Genomic DNA, 18,429 nt, shown 5'->3' on the forward strand with positions numbered 1-18,429 from the left:
CTCCGCCCCCGCCCCCAACACCAGCCTCAGCGGCTGCGGAACCCCCTCTCCATCCAAACCCAAGCAGAAACCCACCTGGCGCTGTGAGGTTTGTGATTACGAAACCAACGTCGCGAGAAACCTCCGAATTCATATGACCAGTGAAAAGCACATGCATAATATGATGCTTTTGCAGCAGAATATGAAGCAGATCCAGCATAACCTGCACTTGGGCCTCGCCCCGGCAGAGGCAGAGCTGTACCAGTACTACCTGGCCCAGAACATAGGCCTGACAGGGATGAAGCTGGAAAACCCTGCCGACCCGCAGCTGATGATCAGCCCGTTCCAGCTGGATCCGGCCACCGCGGCCGCTTTGGCCCCAGGACTTGGTTAGTATTTCCTGATTTTCTGCACTGTTGTTAGTTTCTAATCACATTTTGATTTGGTGTGATGCACCCAGAGAAAGTAGCGAGCGCCCATCGATTGAGGACAGTTTCCTAGCAGGGACTTGCTCTTTTAGCTGGATAGTCAAACCGTTTGTGTTTTCCTTCAAACCTGAATTAACTTCAGAGAGGAAGGAGTTAAGGGGTGGAGGGCAGAGTGAGAGGAGTCAGCAAACTTGGTCTTCCTTCAGTAGGTTGATTAACAAACGCTAATTTGCATCAGTTGCGTGCAATCATTTGCTATACCTTACAAGGTTCCTAGCTTCAGTTTCGGCAATTATTGCCTAAAATATCAAACTTGAGCTTCAAAAGGGTATACCGTTATTTATAAGGAAATATTTTGGAAAAATACTTTAATGTCTGAGATTGAAGATAATTAAACTTACAGTAATACCATTACCTTATCCCAGGTATTTGGCAGTAGATTACACGCACGCATAAGGCATTAGCCAAATCTCATCAAGCTTTAAGACAAATTGAGAAATAGCAATTAGTGCTTATGCAAGTTTCCCTGGGCTCTTCAATTGCAAGCACGTGACTGTTTTGTTATGGTATTGATCAACTTTCTTGCCCTCGAAAATACAAATTTCAGAATGACATCATGCCCAGTAGGAGTAATTAAAGCTATCTGATGAGGGAATTTAGAAGTTGAAAGGGGTGATTGTAATTGATCCTGATTCAATCCTATTACAGCTTTTTATAGTTTAAGCTCTAGAGAAAGCACATTCCTTGTCAAGACTTTATTTTACAGATTCCTTTGTGTGTGCTGTGTTTTCTAGTCTCTCTTTTCCCTTTTAATTTTTTTTTCCTGTAGTAAATAATGAGCTGCCGCCCGAAATCCGGCTTGCCAGTGGTCAGCTAATGGGTGATGACCTGTCCCTCCTTACTGCAGGAGAGCTGTCACCTTATATCAGTGACCCAGCGCTGAAGCTATTCCAGTGTGCTGTTTGCAACAAATTCACCTCTGACAGCCTGGAGGCCCTAAGTGTGCATGTGAGCAGTGAGCGCTCGCTCCCTGAAGAGGAATGGAGGGCTGTAATTGGAGATATCTACCAGTGCAAGCTCTGTAACTACAACACGCAGCTCAAAGCCAACTTCCAGCTCCACTGCAAGACTGATAAACACATGCAGAAGTATCAACTGGTGGCTCACATTAAAGAAGGGGGCAAAAGCAATGAGTGGAGGCTGAAGTGTATTGCCATTGGCAACCCGGTCCACCTCAAATGTAACGCCTGTGACTACTACACCAACAGTGTGGATAAATTACGCTTGCATACCACCAATCACAGGCACGAGGCGGCCCTGAAGCTCTACAAGGTAAGCAGTGACATCCATTTCCGTTGGCACAGAGTAGAGAAGGGAATTAACTGTTTCAGAGCTTGGAGCACAAATCTGCAAGTTAAGGAAAAAGAGGAAAAAAAAAAAAATCGAGGGCTAGGTACACGGTTTCTGCCCCACGTTACTAAACGTGTATTGAAATGTATGAAATATTTAAAAGGTTTGCCATCCCTTTGACACCTAGCTCAGTGGCATTGATTGCTTTACTGGTTTCTCCCAAATAAAATAACTTTTCTGAGTATTTTCATATATGAAATAATACTTTTACGCCTCTTTTATTGACTGATTTAAAAAAATAGCACAGCTCTTGGCTAAGTGTTGATGGTTACGGGGAGCAGAGGACAAAAACAGTGTTACCTTGTGAAGGCATCATCTCTTGTTTGGTGACAAAAAAGCACTATCCAAACACGATGGGGTTTTGTTTTTTTTTCCTGTAAGTTTCTAGTAGTATTGAGTAAACACACTCTCCTTTAGCATCAGTTGAAGGCCTTCTCCTTAACTCTGTTATTTTGCATGGCTTTTCCCAGCTAGTAAAGTGCCTATCCCCTACAGTGGGTGTGGTGCAGATGGCAAATCTACTTTCATCGTTGCTGGAAAAAGCTATGCAGATGTAATGAATATGTGCAAGTGCTGCACACTCTCTTCCTCCACAAGTTGTCTTGACTTTTTCTAAACCCTAATTACCGGTTAATTTATCTTCTACAGTTTGTTTCCTGGATTGGCTTGATTGTTTTGGTTTATGTACGAATGAAACAGGTTCATTTCAGTGATGAATAACTTGATCACTTATTAAAAACTTCTTTTGTCTAGAGGATATTAAAATTCAGAAAATATTGTAAACCATTCGTCATCGTAACAAGCTCTAAATATGATTACAAAATCCATTTTGCAAGTGTTATCTATTGATTTATACTAGAAATCAGTGATAACTATGTTGTCTGGAGTCAACCAGCAATTCTCATACCTATGGCTTTTCTAACACTAGTTCAAACTATAAACACACAACAGAAAGAGCCGATTGTGGCTCTCTAGAGCAGGTGCAGGAATTATTTATTTGGGTTGGCCTGGCACCATTTGTTTGGATTGTTTCTCCAAGTTCAAATTCTGGATTGATGTACTGAGCGTAAAAACCTAAAGACGTGGTGTGAGAATTTGTAACACTGTTCCTGTGGTCTCGGCGCTTTGTGGATCAATAATGAAACCATTAGATTTGGGTTACACAGTTTGAGGGCAGTACAGGCCCTAATGTAAGATGGAAAGCTTCTAAGTTGATGGCATTGAAACCATCATATAACAGATTAATCGTATTGTAATTCATAGGTTTTACAGCAACAGATGATAACCGTTCAATTGTCAGTTTTTTTTCTGTTGATCCCTGACCTATTAAAACTTTTAGATTACCTAAGAGAAAAAAATAAACATTAAGTTTGTATAAATAGTAGATTTCGACCCTGGGAGCTATATAGAATATTCATGAACTGTGTTTATATTCACACAGCTCCTCTCACACTTTTAACATGTTGTGAATAAAAGATAGAAATGTACACATTTCTCTATTTTATTAATCTGATGTGAGAAGTTAAAGAAAGGTAGAGTGTTACTGTTTATTTTCTCAGGAAAGATTCTTTAATCTAATTGTTTGATGATTATAAACGTGTGTGTGTGTGTTTGTGTTAAGTGTACCCATTCATCCCATGGCTGTGGACTGACCACCCTCAGTATCTGCAGAGCAGTTTGCCAGGTGCCTGTGTTACTCTTAAAGGTCCCTTTCAGGGAGAGTTGGATATTGTCTTTGAATGTATAACAACTAAATGAGATAAAAGCTTGTTGATAAAGGGGCTTGAAGGCAGAGAGAGCTTTAGATCCCAGAACCAAAGGATCTATGTCCTCTTACCTTAAAAATGTTAGAAATCACATAAAAATTTATCTTTCCGCCACTCTTCTTTATTCGCTGATCTCTTAAATACCCAACTGTCCTTGTAGTGTAGTGTCTCAAAATGGTCAGCAAACAAACAAAAACACACTTTGAACAAACTTACCTTGAATTAAAGGAAGATCGAAGAGAGAAATACTGGAGCTATTGAAACTTGGTATTGGGAAAACTATATTATTTCTCATTATCCTTCAAGGAGCATTTATTATTTCTAGTAGTAACTACAAAAATACTGCAGAGTAGCAATGTGTGGAGGTTGCCATTTCTAAACTGATTTACAGAAACTGTGTGAGTCAGATATAGAGGATTTTCAAGTACAGTAATGAGGATATTAGCAAGCTGGGTCGGCTTGTGTCGGCAAAATAAGATTGCTTCATAAGTAACATTAATTGCTTTTAAATGAGAACCTAACAAATTGGCTCAGGCCTGGAAAATATGATGGTTTGTAATATGACTAAAATATTAAAATTAGACTTAAAATAGTTTCTGAGTTAATGACTAGACAATAATCTCCTATATAAAATTCATTTTCATTAGGAGTTTAATTTACATCATTTTGCATTGTGAATTATTCAGGCTTTAAGGGAAAGTGACAAGTAGCAGTTGTAAGACAAGTACAGAGCTGTGGGAAAACAGCTTTTCCTGTTATTGACAACATATTGATTCATAACACTCTAAATGTGGTGATGTGTCAGTTTGATCCGAATGACCACTTTACCCCTTGCATTGTCAACCTGAAGCAGTATTACCAGAGAGAAGTGTGTGTCCTGATTCCAGTTTAAGGAGGTTAAAGGTTAAAGGTTAAGGGTTAGCTTAAAAGCATCATCTGCCTAGCTGCTTAACTTTAAACTGATCAATTTAATGAAAATCTGTTTTACAGATGTTGTTTTAATGTATTTGGCAGGATTTAGGCAGCTTTAACATTAGACGTATGCTAGTAAAAATTATTTCTTTATTTGACCAGAACAACACCTTTCCTTTTATGTTTAAAGTAGAAGGCTTGCGGGTTATGGTATTTTGGCAAAGAACCCAGAGGCAGAATGTGTTGATGATCTTTCCATATGGACTCAAAAAAAGAATACCTTTATGTCTATTGCTAACGATGACTGCAAAAACAAACAAGGCTGTATTCATTTTTTGGCAGTATTATTTTCCTTAGAATTTTTTTCTAAAGAGGAATTTTGTTATTGTTAAGAAAATCTTACTCATTTCTTCAAGCACAATTCTCTGAAGTGCTCAGGACTATTAAATTTTGATTTTTTCCTCCAGAAATTTTAATGATGAAGCGAAATGGGTCTAGGAAATTAAAATAATAAAATGAAACTGCAGGTTGCCCTTAATCTTCTCTTTTAATGTATGAAAGTATATTTAAAGTGAGGTTAATAAGTACTCAATGCATAGATAGCTACAATCAGTGTTACAAGGTAAACTGTGTCTGTACCTATCTCTCTATATAATACAAAAGCAGCGTTTCTGAGCTAACCACTTTATTAGATTTGATTATATTCTTCTCATTTCACGCCTTTGCATCCTCTATGAATTTTTTCAATTGATATTCACATAATGAGTCCTCAATAAATATTTGTAGGATGAATAATGGACTAATGAATAAACTGAGAAACGTGTTAAAGAAACCCTTTTACTTCTAACCCTCGTTAAAAAAAAAATGCATTGCAATTTGATCCACCCCTAAATTATCCCAAACTTTTTCTAAAGAGTCCAGAAAAAGATCTCATAAAAACTACTTAGCACTACACATTCAAACTGAGGAGGAACAAATAAGACTTTGGCAATATTTTAGATTTACAGTTTAGCTTATTCTTGGCTCCGCATGGCCATGACTTGTCCGGCCAGCTGATGGGTCTCCCGCCATCCCACGCAGGGCATGCAAGTACTGTGCTGCACCTGCATTTCAGCTGCTCCTATAATGCTGTGTGGATTTTCAAGTGAGGTGTTCGCAGCTTTGCTGGTTCAAAGTCAAAAGCTTAATTATACTAGCTTTTTTCCTTCCTGCATCTGCTAGTGGTGAAGCGGAATAGTCTGTCTGAATTCCATAATGCTGTTTTCATATTTGGATTTCAAATTGGCTGGGAACAGTGAATGAATCTCTTGTCTCCATGGTGAGCAGAGGCACACACGTGGGATTTGGTCCTAGGTAACTTTTAGTGTAACATTCCCCTAAGGAACGTTTTTGGAGTTTTCTCATTATCCATGTTATGGCTGAAAGAATCCGGGTTAAGAACTAAAATCAAGGTGTGGGGGAGGGTCGTAGAAGAGAATGCAAGGAGCCACGTTGGGAAAAGTATGTGGCAAGGAAATAAAAAAATGGAATAATTAGCTTCACCTACCTTGTTTGCTTTTTCACTAGTAGGAAGTAATAACCTGATCAGTGTGGAATTACCAAAGAATCACACGCATTTTCGTTTCAATAGGCCTGAGTCCAACTTTGCAATTTAAAATCAAATATACCAGATATGTACCATTTCAATTATTGAACTGTCATTGTCCCGGTGTGATGGTAAAAGAGGTCAGGAGATTGTGTGGTACACATTTGCATAAAAGTCATTGTGTAAAAGGAAATTGGAATATGTGTGTGTATCTAGGAAACCAAAACAGGTTTTTCTTAATCTTATTCTAGACATTTGTTTAGATGAAGAAAGCTGTTTTCAGAGATAAACAAAAGTTATTCTTTTCTGTTGCTGAACATTAACCTGAATATGGAAATTTTTGCACTTTTTGTATTAGTTTCAGATTTATGTTCCTTTCAAGGTTGAGGTACAGTGTGAAATTGAATTCCAGTCGCAGGATTTATTTTTTGAAAAGTAATCACAATTCAAGTATTCTATTGTATTGTCATATCAGAAGACAAGGCAGAGGTTGAAAAAACACTTTCTGTAGTAGAACAATGCGTGCTTGCATAATGCTTATAACTAATAAATACACTGCTCAAACAGAGAGGATCTGGTTAGCTAATAGCAACTAATAAATCACGGGTGTTTTCAGATCGCAATGCAATTGGCCAGCCCTATCTCCTACGTCTGCGTCTGTTTTTAAGCTTGACATTTGCTCAAGCACAGCCATGTGTCAGAACACGGCTTCTCCAGCACAAATATGGACTTTTTCACTGCATGCACATGGCAGTAACATATTACATTATGAGCTGAGAACCCTCCTTATATTCCACCAGGAAGAAATTGACAACAATTTGTCTCTCCAAATTATAATGTGTATATTGTACCTGTCAATCCCTAGAAGGATTACTTCAGACCAGGCATTAGCAACTTATGACATCCAAGTCAGGAGAGAGAAAATGATTTTTAGGGTGTGAAATCATTAACAAACCCAGGCAAAATGTAGAGAAAGCAAAGTATGTTGCTGGAACCCTCCTGTTTTCCTTTCAACGTCTTTCCTGAACCAGCGACTAACATGCTCTTCTCTGTTTTTCTGAAATCCTGACTATTTTATCCCACCTAGATCTTCTCTTCGGAGAAATACTCCATGTGGCAAGATTACCCATCTAATTCCCCAAAGAACCCTGGCATTCCTTTAATTAAGGCAAAAGAAGCCTTTTCATAAAAGCAGAGTAGTGCGTCCAAAGGTGTAAATAACTTTCAAGCCTTTCCCAGGGTGCATTTTGTTTTAAAGGAACCACTTAATCTGGATGAATTTCTAATGTGTGAGGGGTGAGTGATTATGTCAGGGGTGGGGATGAGGTAGGGCAGTGCCCAGTTTAAGAGCTTCCTTCGTTTATCTCCTTCCCAGCACACATACACGCACACACCACACACCACACATCAGCCCGCCCCCACCTCAGAAACGCAGGAAAAAATTTGGCACTGCCGTTCACTTCACTTCAGGACCCTGTCAACTTGTACTTTATGATTTATGTTCCTTTTTCTAATAACTCGTGCTTGTTCTATCTCATGTGAAGTATAGGTATGGTTTAACCAAAAGTAGTAAATCGCATCTGTGTCACCCACCCTGAGGTCATTTAGGTAATGCAGACAAAGGTGTTACCTCGTAATTAATGTGCTCTCCTTGCATGTTGCTTTGGCTTCAATTTCATCGTCCCTGTCAGGGGAGCTTGTTTAAAATCGCTGACATGTTCAGATGGTACCGGGATGCCACGCAGCAATGCAGCCAGAGTCATATGTTACCCAGGCCTCATGCTGCTGAAAGGGTCTTGGCCCAGGGTGGAGTAAGGAGGAGCTGGCATGTGCATAATGACCGCGGTGCTGCTTCCAGAACATCTGGCCTGCCTGAGTTCTACTGGAAATGCTTCACCCAGTTTGCTTTGAGTCTGAGCCTGTGCTCAGGCTGAGTTCAATTAGACGTGGAGATTTGTTCATTATGCAGATAATTCAAGCCCTAAAAGGCGCTTTTTTTGCAAATCATCAGTGTATTTCAGGAGAGCTTCTGATGATATGATGTATTCCAAAGAATGGCAACAATGGAGGCATAGCCCCCTATAACCCATGAGGAACCGCCTTCACAGATTTTATCATCTAGGAGGAGGGCGGGGATTGGTGTGGGCACGAGGACCAAAGTTCTGTTTGCAGAACACCTGAATGATATCTGGAGTTTTACTTCTAATAAATACAGAAACATTTATTGAGCACTTAATGTCTGCCAAATTTGAAGATGTCTCTGTTCATGGAGGTTGCGTCCCATTAATGTGGTAGGTTATAAGCCATCTTCTCTAAGGTGGGACTTCCTCACTCCTTCTGTTCTTCCAGGGTGGTGGGGACTGTAATTAAATTAAGAATTGAATCCATGTGTTGGCCATCCAAAGCTTCCAAGCCCTTTTCAACCATGGTTGGTCAAAGGATGGAGTGTGACTGCCCTCTTGGGTCATCAGTAGATGTCAAACAATGTCACTTGTATATCTTGGCTGATTCACTGCTTTCTTGCATTGCAAAACTTTATTGATCAGTTTCTGACAAAGGTTATGGTGAGAATTGGAGGGCAGGATAGAGCTTTTCTATTAGTTTGAACATTTATGCTGTTCTTCATATATGAGGATGATGCTACTGATGCCTTGCCTAGAAAATGAAGAAAGCCACTTAATAAAGAATGCAAAATGTGTCAAATTGCAACTTTAGTCAAGCTCCTTATAGAACCAGGTTTCCAGTTTAGTTTGACTCTTGCAGAATCTTTGTTAGTTTGGTTTACAATACTGTTAGTGAGAGTTCTTCTTAAAGATACATTATTATAATACCTAGTTCTCTTATTGTCTGTGATTATGTGTGTGTGGCAACATTTATTTCACTTGGCTTTATAGTCTTTTATTAACATTCTAGTGTTCTTATCTTTAAGGAAAAATAGACTTGAATATAATACTTATATACATATTAAATGTTTATGTAAATATAAAAGTATATCGAGACCATACTCTCAATAATTTATTGATTCAGATTTTCCTAAAGACTTTCTTTCACTGGAAATACTAGATAGCATAGAATACACGTTTCTCTCTCCTGGTTGCTTAAGGAATAAATGTTAGGGTTCTGTTTTCCCATTAAGCAATTTTTGATGAGTAGTGTAAAGGAAGGTTTAGGTTGAAGAATTCTTTGTCCCTGGGTATCTGCTGATAAAATTAGTGGTATGTAGGGTTGAGGAGGGAAGGAAATGAGCTATTGATAGATCTAACGGTATCACTTAACTCCAGTTTTGGAGGAAATCTTTTAAAATTTTAAAATACTGATTTTAAGGCTGTGATCGTGTGTCCTATGTCAAGAAGAGCTCATTAATAGAGAGAGTTCACAAATAGCTATCTATGTAGGATTTATGAGGTATTGGGAAGAACCTTCCAAAAATATCACTTCTTCTGGTGCCAGATATTCTGTCAACAGTGAAGCCATATTCATAATTGACATTCACTTATCAGCTTTAAAAATGGCCCTACTTTTTGAAGAGAAAACGTATGCTGACAACAATCATAAGAAGTTAAACTTTTTATATGCGTTATCTCATAGACTCTACCTAACAGTTATATTTTATTATTCCCATTTTGACATATGAGGAAACTGAGTTTCAGAGCAAAATGCCTCGCTCAAGTCCTCACGGACAGAAAGAGCCTGTGTTGGAGTGCTAACTCTGGCCTCTTCTCAACTCATGGCCAAGCCTACATTATGAGGCTTTGCTAGTAAGAAAACTTTTTGTTGTTTTTGAGGATAGGGTGAGCAGGGAGTGGGAAAGGAAGAGACAGGCTGGGAGCCTCTGAGGCAAACTTAACAATTTTGTCTAAGGTGTTAATCACTTTGGAGCTCACTTATATTCCTTTGGGTTAGCAGATTCCGTTAAAGACATTGCGGACGGAATACAACCTAAGAGCTGGCCAGTACGGTTTGCATACACGAACACAGTCAACTGGAAGGATGAACTTACCCCTGATGGGTCCCCTACAAGCTGGAAGGAGCAACTGCTGCTTAAAATTGTTACCTGACTATTTCCTGTCACAACAGAATTCTTTCGCTTTAAAGAAACTTCCTTGAACTGGCATTTTTGGGTGCTTGGTATATTAAACAGAAAGGACTAATAGAATATTTATCACTTCTAGTGCCTGAGCTCTCAGTGCTTGCAAGTTAAGCACCTTTGGAAGCTGCATTAGTTCCTTCAGGTCACCAGGGTACTTCGGCAGTAATGTACTAAATGGTACCCCGCTGACCTGAAAGAGGGAATGTGCCTCCCTAAGCATTTAACTCGCTACACAGGAGCAGCTAACGCATCGTCTACTCTGCTCAGGACCTGGGTCTTCTTCTCTTCTCATTTCCCGGCATCCTTATAACGACTGGAGGAAGTCCTATTCAGTTGCTGCTTATTAGAATTTTTTAAAATAATTTTGTTTTGAATTATTATTATTATTTTTTACCTTTCTCTTTCACTCCTTATTCTGATCCGTTTTAGTTACTAGGTTCCAGGAATTTTCTTTCCACTCCTGTTTCTAGTGCGCTCCCGTCTACTCTCTCTTCCTTGAAATTTTGTCGATTGCGATGTAAAACTCACAATGTTGTTAGAACTGTTTATACTGACTTAACTTAGAGGTGCTTGAGGAAATCTTGCCTTCCTGAATCTGTTTACCCAGCCCTGCAAAACATTGTCAGTCGTTGACATTATTGCTGTTGACCACATTAATGAAATGTCCTTTTATTGGAGAGCAAGAATGGTCTTAGTTTTGAAATGACAAAATTGTTAGCAACAGAGAAGCTCCCAATGACTGTAGCTGCTGTGTGTAAAGCATGCAAGGACATTTTGATAATTATAATGTGCAGTATCTTTCAAAGACTTTAAATATTTCTAACTATTCATTTGGCAGGCCTGAGAATGACACTAGCATATGTCCTTAGGGCCTAAAATCATTCATTGTTCAATTGCGAGAAATCAGGTAGCAAGTCTAATGGTCATCGCCTCTGGAAGAGAGTCAGTTTACAAGGCACCTCCTTTAAACTCAACATGCTTTCAGCACTTACCACTGAGTAGCAGAGTAGGTGACATCAGACATGAGGGAGGGAGTGAATGATTCCCAGTTTTTACGCCGAATAAATAGTGTTGTTTTTTGAAAGAAGATTAACATGCTTAAAGGGGAATTAGGCTAACCCTAGAATATACCTTTCAGAATTTATTTTATTTGGTGAATTTATATTACATAATACTTTAGAAGGGAGAAAACTCTCTCCTATTCCCTATGTGATACTATCACTACTTTTTAAACAGACGCCCCTCAGTATCTTTTGAGAAATAATTTGGCTAAAAGCAAGTTCTGGTTTATTACAATTTTTATTAGCAAGTTAAGTAATTAGAAAAACATATTTGGATGGAGCGATTGTACCAAAGTTTGCCATGATGGGTATTCCCTGAGAAGATACTCCCCAGTCTCGTAACCAAATTCCTTCAAAATAGATCCAAAGGAAATTCATAAATAACTTTTTTTTCAGAGAAATACTGTCTCTGGCTCTCTTGATTCCTTCAGTATTAGGAAAACTAAGATGGGCTTTATGAAGAAGAATTTAGTTTTTAGAGTATTCATTCTTAACACAGAGATAAAGTTACCATCTTTAGGTCATAAATGCAAAAATGTCTTCCTCATTGCTTAATTTTGTCAACATTCATTTAGACGTATGTTTCAAAATAGACTCTCAGGTATAATATTTACTTCTAAGTTTCCGTAGCCTATATTAGGTCATTTTATTCCTTCTTGTATCTGTGGCTACCCCTTTAATTATAAGGACTTGATAACTTGTTGGAAAACCGTTAATACAGAAGCACATTGAAATTGATGTTCTTTTTTTTTTTTTTTATGTCTGTTAACACTTTTCCAAAAAGTGAACAATTTAATTCTTTGTTGACGAATGCACAAGAATGTGGATAGATTCAGGTCTCATGTGTTAGGTGATTAAAAAGGCAAAATGCCAGGCCTCCCATCATGTTTTCAGTACGTGTCCGGGGAGACCTGCTTATACTTAGTTTGCTCGAACCCTGGAACAAATTGTATGCACAGGGGCATGTGTGTGTGTCTGTGTGTGTGCTTGAAAGGGAGAGAGAGAGAGGAGTGAGAATACAGTATATGAAGACTTATTTTAAAAAATTGATGAAGATTGTGAGTTAATCATTAATGGCCACTTATTTCGTTTTAAAGTAGATCTCAGAAATCTCTTCCTGCACATTGGAAGTGTTCTCAGTCCCTAGAGATAATAAACCTTTGATGATGTTGTGCAAGACTCGTCAACAAGCCCTGAAATCAGTTCTGTCTGTACACATGACTAATCAAAGATTCAGGGAACAGGATATGGTTTGGTAAAAGTGATCGGTTCTCCAAAAAGCAAATGGCCTCACGAATTGTGGGAGCATATTAAGCCTTTTCGCCCCTTACCAAAGGCGCATCCTGGTGCCACCATTTGGGCTAGTATACTTTTACAAAGAGTTGAGCACTAAGTCTTTTGAAAAGTATCTTTAAAACAAAGGTTTTCTCAAATAATGTCTACCTAAGTAGTACTCTATTCTTTTCTTTGTCTTAGATACCACAAGACACTTAGAAGTATCCTTGAAATTCAGGGAATTAGGGAACCAGAACAAATATCTACTTAAATTGATCAACTGTCGGATGTCCCATAGTGGGAAAATGATGGAATAAGACAGCAGCCTCAATAATTAGGCATGAACTTATAGAGGAAAATGTGACTGGAAGTTTCAAGAAATCAGTTCTAGATTAGAAAAGGAAGGAGCTAAAGTTATAAGCTACAAAATCTACCAAGCGGACAGTGCAATGAGTGTTGAGGCCATTGTCTTCTGCTTTCTTCATTTTTTATTTGCAACAATTTTATTGAGATAGAATTCATACACTAGGCAATTCGCTTATTTAAAGTATACAATTAGGGGCCACCCTGTGGCTGAGTGGTTAAGTTGGTGTGCTCTGCTTTGGCGACCCAAGGTTTCCCGAATTCAGATCCTGGGTGCGGACCTAGCACCACTCATCAAGCTATGCTGAGGCGGCATCCAACGTAGCAGAGCCAGAAGGACCTACAACTAGAATACACAACTATGTACTAGAGGGCTTTGGGGAGAAGAAGAAACAAAACAAAACAAAAGAAGAAGATTGGCGACAGATGTTAACTCAGGTGCCAATCTTTAAAAAAAAAACTTTTTAAAGAAAAGTATACAGTTAAATGTCTTTTTAGAGTATTCACAGAATTATGCAATCATCACCACAATCGATTTTAGAACATTTTCAACACTCCAAAAAGAAATCTAGTACCATTTAAACCTCTACCCCCACTAATCCCAGCCTCCCCCCCCCCCCCGCCCCCTACCCCCACCCCCTGGCCCTAGGCAACCACTAATTGCTTTCTGTCTGTATAGATTTGCCTATTCTGGACATTTCATATAAATGGAATCATACTATCTCTGCTCCTTTGTGACTGGCTTCTTTCACTTATCATAGTGTTTTCAAGATTCGTCTATATTGTAGCATGTACCAGTACTTCAGACCTTTTTAATACAGAATTTCCATTGTATGGCTAAGCTACGTTTTATGTATCCTCTCATCAGTTGGGCATTTCAGTTGTTTCCACTTTTTGGCTATTATGAGTAATGATGCTCTGAACATTTGTGTACAAGTTTTTGTGTGGCCATATGTTTTCATTTCTCTTGGCTGTATAGCTAGGAGTAGAATTCCTGGATTGACACTTCCTAATACTAACTGGACTCTCATTACTGCCAATCAGTTCTTGTTTCGTACCTGGTCAGCTCCTCTCTCTTTTCCTTTGAAGAATATTACAAATTTTTCTCACTCTCCTAATGCTTCTTTTTCATCTTCTGCTCCACTCTGGCCTACGAGTTCAGTGAGAAAATTAATATTAATACTTGTTGAGCACTTTCTAGGTGGCAGATAATCTTCTACGTTCTTTAAATATGTTAACTCATTTAATTCTAACTGCAATCCTGTTAGATAGGTACTCTTATTATGTCTGTTTTGAAGATGGAACAAGGCAATGAAAACTTAATTAAATTATCCCAGGTTATGTAACTGATAACAGTGACAACTGAGTCAGGATTTGAGCTCAGACTGACTGGTTCCAGAACCCACAGTCTTAAACGGGACACTTTGTTATAGTGAAGAATCTACGTTGAGGAGGGATACCTGGAAAGCAAGGTCTTGTTTGTGGTAGAAGGGGATGGAAATAAGAGCATAACTATGAAAGTTGATCTTTGAGGAGGACTTGTATCCCTGAGAGAGGAAGAAAAGAAGTGATGATGAGATGGAGATTCAGAACCTTTGGGAGGAGGCAGCGAGGGATGGCAAATTAGAAAAGTCACTGATAACAGTATGGGCTTTTTGAGTTCTTTTTTTATGTCAGAATGTAAACCATTTATTTGAGTCATACTATGTTCTTTGAAAAATATCTATGAACTGAATTCTCCATATTTGAAGGTTTGAAAAATTGTTCTATTTTGTGATAACGGAGATTTACTAAAACCTGTTTTCTCAGATTGATGTTCCAGTAATATGCTAATGCTTGTTTGTCCTCATTTGTTGAAAATGCGCTGTGCGCGCTCCTAATGGTGAGGAAGACAGACACAAAGGGTGTAGGATGGAGTTCCTGTCCTCATGAAGCTCACCAGTTTGTAGAAAAAAAATATATAACACTTTTTATCTGTGCTTTATTTTCTCTTGTGAATTGTCCCTGTCCACAGCCTTTCTGAATTCCAGAAGTTTGTAGGGGACATTTTTAATATTTTACATAACACATTTTAGCATGTTTACTCCTTTGTGTAATCTAGGAAGTTAATATTTAGATTTTCTGTGATATTTGGGGAAAAATTTATATTCCTGCCTTGCAGAACTTGGATAAAGAGTGGTTACTTGTTTCCACATCAATGAAGATGTCTTATTGTTGAAAACTAATGCACAGTAACAGTATAATTTAAGTCCTCTCCCTCTTGCCCCCTCACCCCCACCTATGTGATGTTTGTGAGCATGATTTTTATGTTTTCTTAATGGTAAAGAAATGGACAAACTGAAATATTCCTTGGTGCTTTTTTTGTTAACAAGAAGGAGTGTTTTTATTTTTTTGCATATAAAAACATAAATATACATGTTTCTAATATCTGATCTAATTAATCACTGGTAAAATAGACTTAATATTTTATCTATAGCTATTTCAGCCATCATCTTATTTTATTCAAACAATTATTGATATTCCTTGAAGCTTTCAATTTCCGGAGACCCACTGATCTTCGTAAAGCCTGTTGACATGGGTTGGGTGAGGTCAGGAGCTGGACTGCCAGTGTTCCTACTGTTGGAACATAACGTTGCATAATTTCTTCTTTCTGTTTTACTATGAAAAAAGCTTAAGGGGAAATTATGCAAGAAAACATGATAAGCTCCCATATTATCTCATGCTAAAAGATTCTCTGGAGCTGCTTTCTTTGAGTCTGAAACACAGTGAAACTGAAAGATTGACTGCCTATTTCAGACTTATGTCTGTGAACACTGATGAGCTTAATAAGCATTGACAAGATGGCTATCACTTTTTGATACCCTCCCATTATTAATATGTTGGGGATGGAGTGTGATGGGAGAGTGTGGGGGGTGGAGAGAAAGGCAGTGAAAGATAAGCACCTCGCTCTCCTTCCATCTCTCTGTAACTCAAGAAAAGTTTAGAAGAAGAGTTAGACATTTTCTGTCTTAAAGTGTCTAACTGCCTTCCTCACTCTTTATGTGGTTTTTGGCAAACATTTCTGTGCCTTAGTTAATATATTAGTAAATGGAAGGAAAAAACACTCCACGGAGTTCTCTAGATCTTAATTAAGGTACAAAAATAGCTTTGAGAAAAGTATTCTGAGATGAAAGCTTTTCTTATATGTGGAAAATATTACTCGTGTCTTGTCAGCACATCCACTCTGTTGGCGTTGCTTTCTTGTACTTAGAGATAACTTCTGCTTTTCTTCTTATTAAGACACTTTTCTTTTTAATTTCTATAAGTGCACTTGGTTACACTGTTATATCTAGGACTTGTCATTCCTGAAAAGCCATTCTTAACTTTATCTTTCCAATAGGCCTTCAGTTGAAATTTGCTTGGGAGAGGAGAATGGTTATACTCATCAACTTGAAAATGCATAAATATAGCTCATAGAAAATAACTATTTGTATATGCTTTTATGTGCTTTAACTTCGATATCCATTCCTTTTGTAGAAGTTTGCCCATAGAAAAAGAGCTGGGTATTACACTTTGAAATACCAGTTTTCAAGTCTGCCATGTGTGAATTTGTAAATGAGTCCTAGTAAGTGGGGCTCACAGCTGAAAAATGAAAGCTTCTGTGTCTTGGCATTCATTTTACATTTGCCTTTAGGCTGATACCACAGTTTTTTCATCTATGAAATGGGTTCTGAGTTACCATTATGATTAGAAAATAAGCATTAACTTAACAGTTTTGGAGAGCCAGTCTAAATGTAGTCATTTCTGTGGCTCTCAGAGCTGAGTTTACTCTGAGCTTTAACAAATATCTCATCTTAAGTTGCTGATGTAGCTACATATCTATCACGTTGCTGGTTTTCCATTGTTTTGTTTCATCCACAAATATGTGTTTATATATTTTTCTTGTAAATAAGAAGAAGGATAATAATCTTATAGAGAGAAATAACCACCTCTTAATCCCTTGTGCTTTATTTATTTATTTGACTAATCATTTCATTTATTTGTTTATTGAGAGCCCACTGTGTCAGGCCCTGTGCTAGAGAATAAGGATGTCACTTCAAACAAGACAGATACAGGCCTTGTTCTGGTGGCGTGTATACAGGTTAGTGGAGGAGACAAGCACTAAACACATCGTCACATATCAGGCAAAGAAATAGTTATTTACTATTGTAAACGAATAATATAAGTAGTTTTATTTTGGTCTGGAACATTTACCTGTGTCATTAGTGCATAGGTATTTGTGTAAATCAAGTTCTTCCTCTAATCTTGGAAGAAAGTGAAGAAGTTGCATGAGACCCTTTATTGAGATGTTTATAAAGGTGGCTAGGGGCTGAACTGAATTGACTTCACTAGATATGGGCTGTCAGATAGAAAGAAGCATTTACCACTGAGATTTGATTAGAGTTCCAGCACTTTCAAACTTTTTGGAGTCATGAAACGTTGGCATGAATAGGCATTCTAGAAATGGCTACATATCCAGTTGACAGATTTGTACAGAATATCGTATGGAAGGTTGGATGAAATGAAGCTGACCCTTTTATGCTCCCTGTTGAAACTTTTAAAACATGCTTATTCCAAGGCCGCAGCATCTGAGGATGCATCCTGGAATTTCTTCACTTAAAGAGATGATCCTGATCGTCGGCTACATTTGGGGATCACTGAACTAGAAGGTCACTCTAGATCTAAAGACTCCGTGAAAAAAAGATGGTGAATGTGGTGGTTGTAATAAGCTCAGCTCCGTTAGCATCCGTTCCTCCCATGGTCAGAAGAGAGAAAAGGTGTCCTCTCCTTTCCCAGACTAGGATTTTGCTAAGGTCTGCCAATGCTGCATACTCTCTGCAAGGAAGTCATGGAAGGCACTGCCCTTTGCCTTGCTTATTGTTTTTCTTCTAAGGATAAGAATCTGACATGTTTTGATAGGCAAAAAAAAAAAAAAATCCCATTTCAGTAGGAAAAATGGCAAACCTTTACAAAGGAAACCTTTCTGTACAAAACAGCTGTGCTTTTGTTGAAGGTCTGGCACTTTAGTCAACTGTTGGGCCAAGAAACTACTTTCTGACTTCAGAAGCTGGTAAAAAAAAAAAAAAAAAAGTCCCCTGGATTGAATTTTGTAGGAATATCGTTTGTGGTAAATTTTGGAATCATGCTTTGCCTCATCATAGTTCCAGAAACCCGCTCTCCTTGTACATAAAGATATCCCCCGGCAGCAGATATATAGTCTGTTTTCTGAACAGGAATCTTATAGGTCTCAGGAGAGCCAACTTCCATAGGCCCGCTGGCTTGTATGCTCATTTGTAGCTCACTGTAATGATTCTGCAATTTTTCATTTTCTTGCTATTTTTAGGGAGGCAGATTTTGAAGTTTGTTTTTGGAGTTTTACTTCATAACAGCATATTCTGTCTCTCTCCCCATAGATATGGATACAAATGTGTATGTGGTATATGTATATGTGTGTGTGTGTGTGTGTAGATATAGATGTGTGTATTTCTCTTTTGGGTGATCTGTGACCCAGTTTCCAACATGGAGTTGGGGGGTTCCTCAC

General features: G+C 38.2%; 1 protein-coding gene across 2 annotated transcripts in view; it reads left to right on the forward strand.

Annotated features, from left to right (window-relative positions):
* Window positions 1–18,429, forward strand: part of ZFHX4 (zinc finger homeobox 4) — a 174,053-nt gene that overhangs the window by 24,741 nt on the left and 130,883 nt on the right. The window contains exons 2-3 of one of the 2 annotated variants that reach the window (XM_046642708.1): window positions 1–368; window positions 1,237–1,739. The exon at window positions 1–368 is cut by the window's left edge and continues 2,262 nt beyond it. In XM_046642708.1, coding sequence (XP_046498664.1) covers window positions 1–368; window positions 1,237–1,739 — 871 coding nt within the window. The remainder of the gene's footprint in view (window positions 369–1,236; window positions 1,740–18,429) is intronic. The other variant, XM_046642709.1, reaches the window with a different exon arrangement.

This window comes from Equus quagga, chromosome 16, assembly GCF_021613505.1.
Source record: "Equus quagga isolate Etosha38 chromosome 16, UCLA_HA_Equagga_1.0, whole genome shotgun sequence".
Lineage (NCBI taxonomy): Eukaryota > Metazoa > Chordata > Mammalia > Perissodactyla > Equidae > Equus > Equus quagga.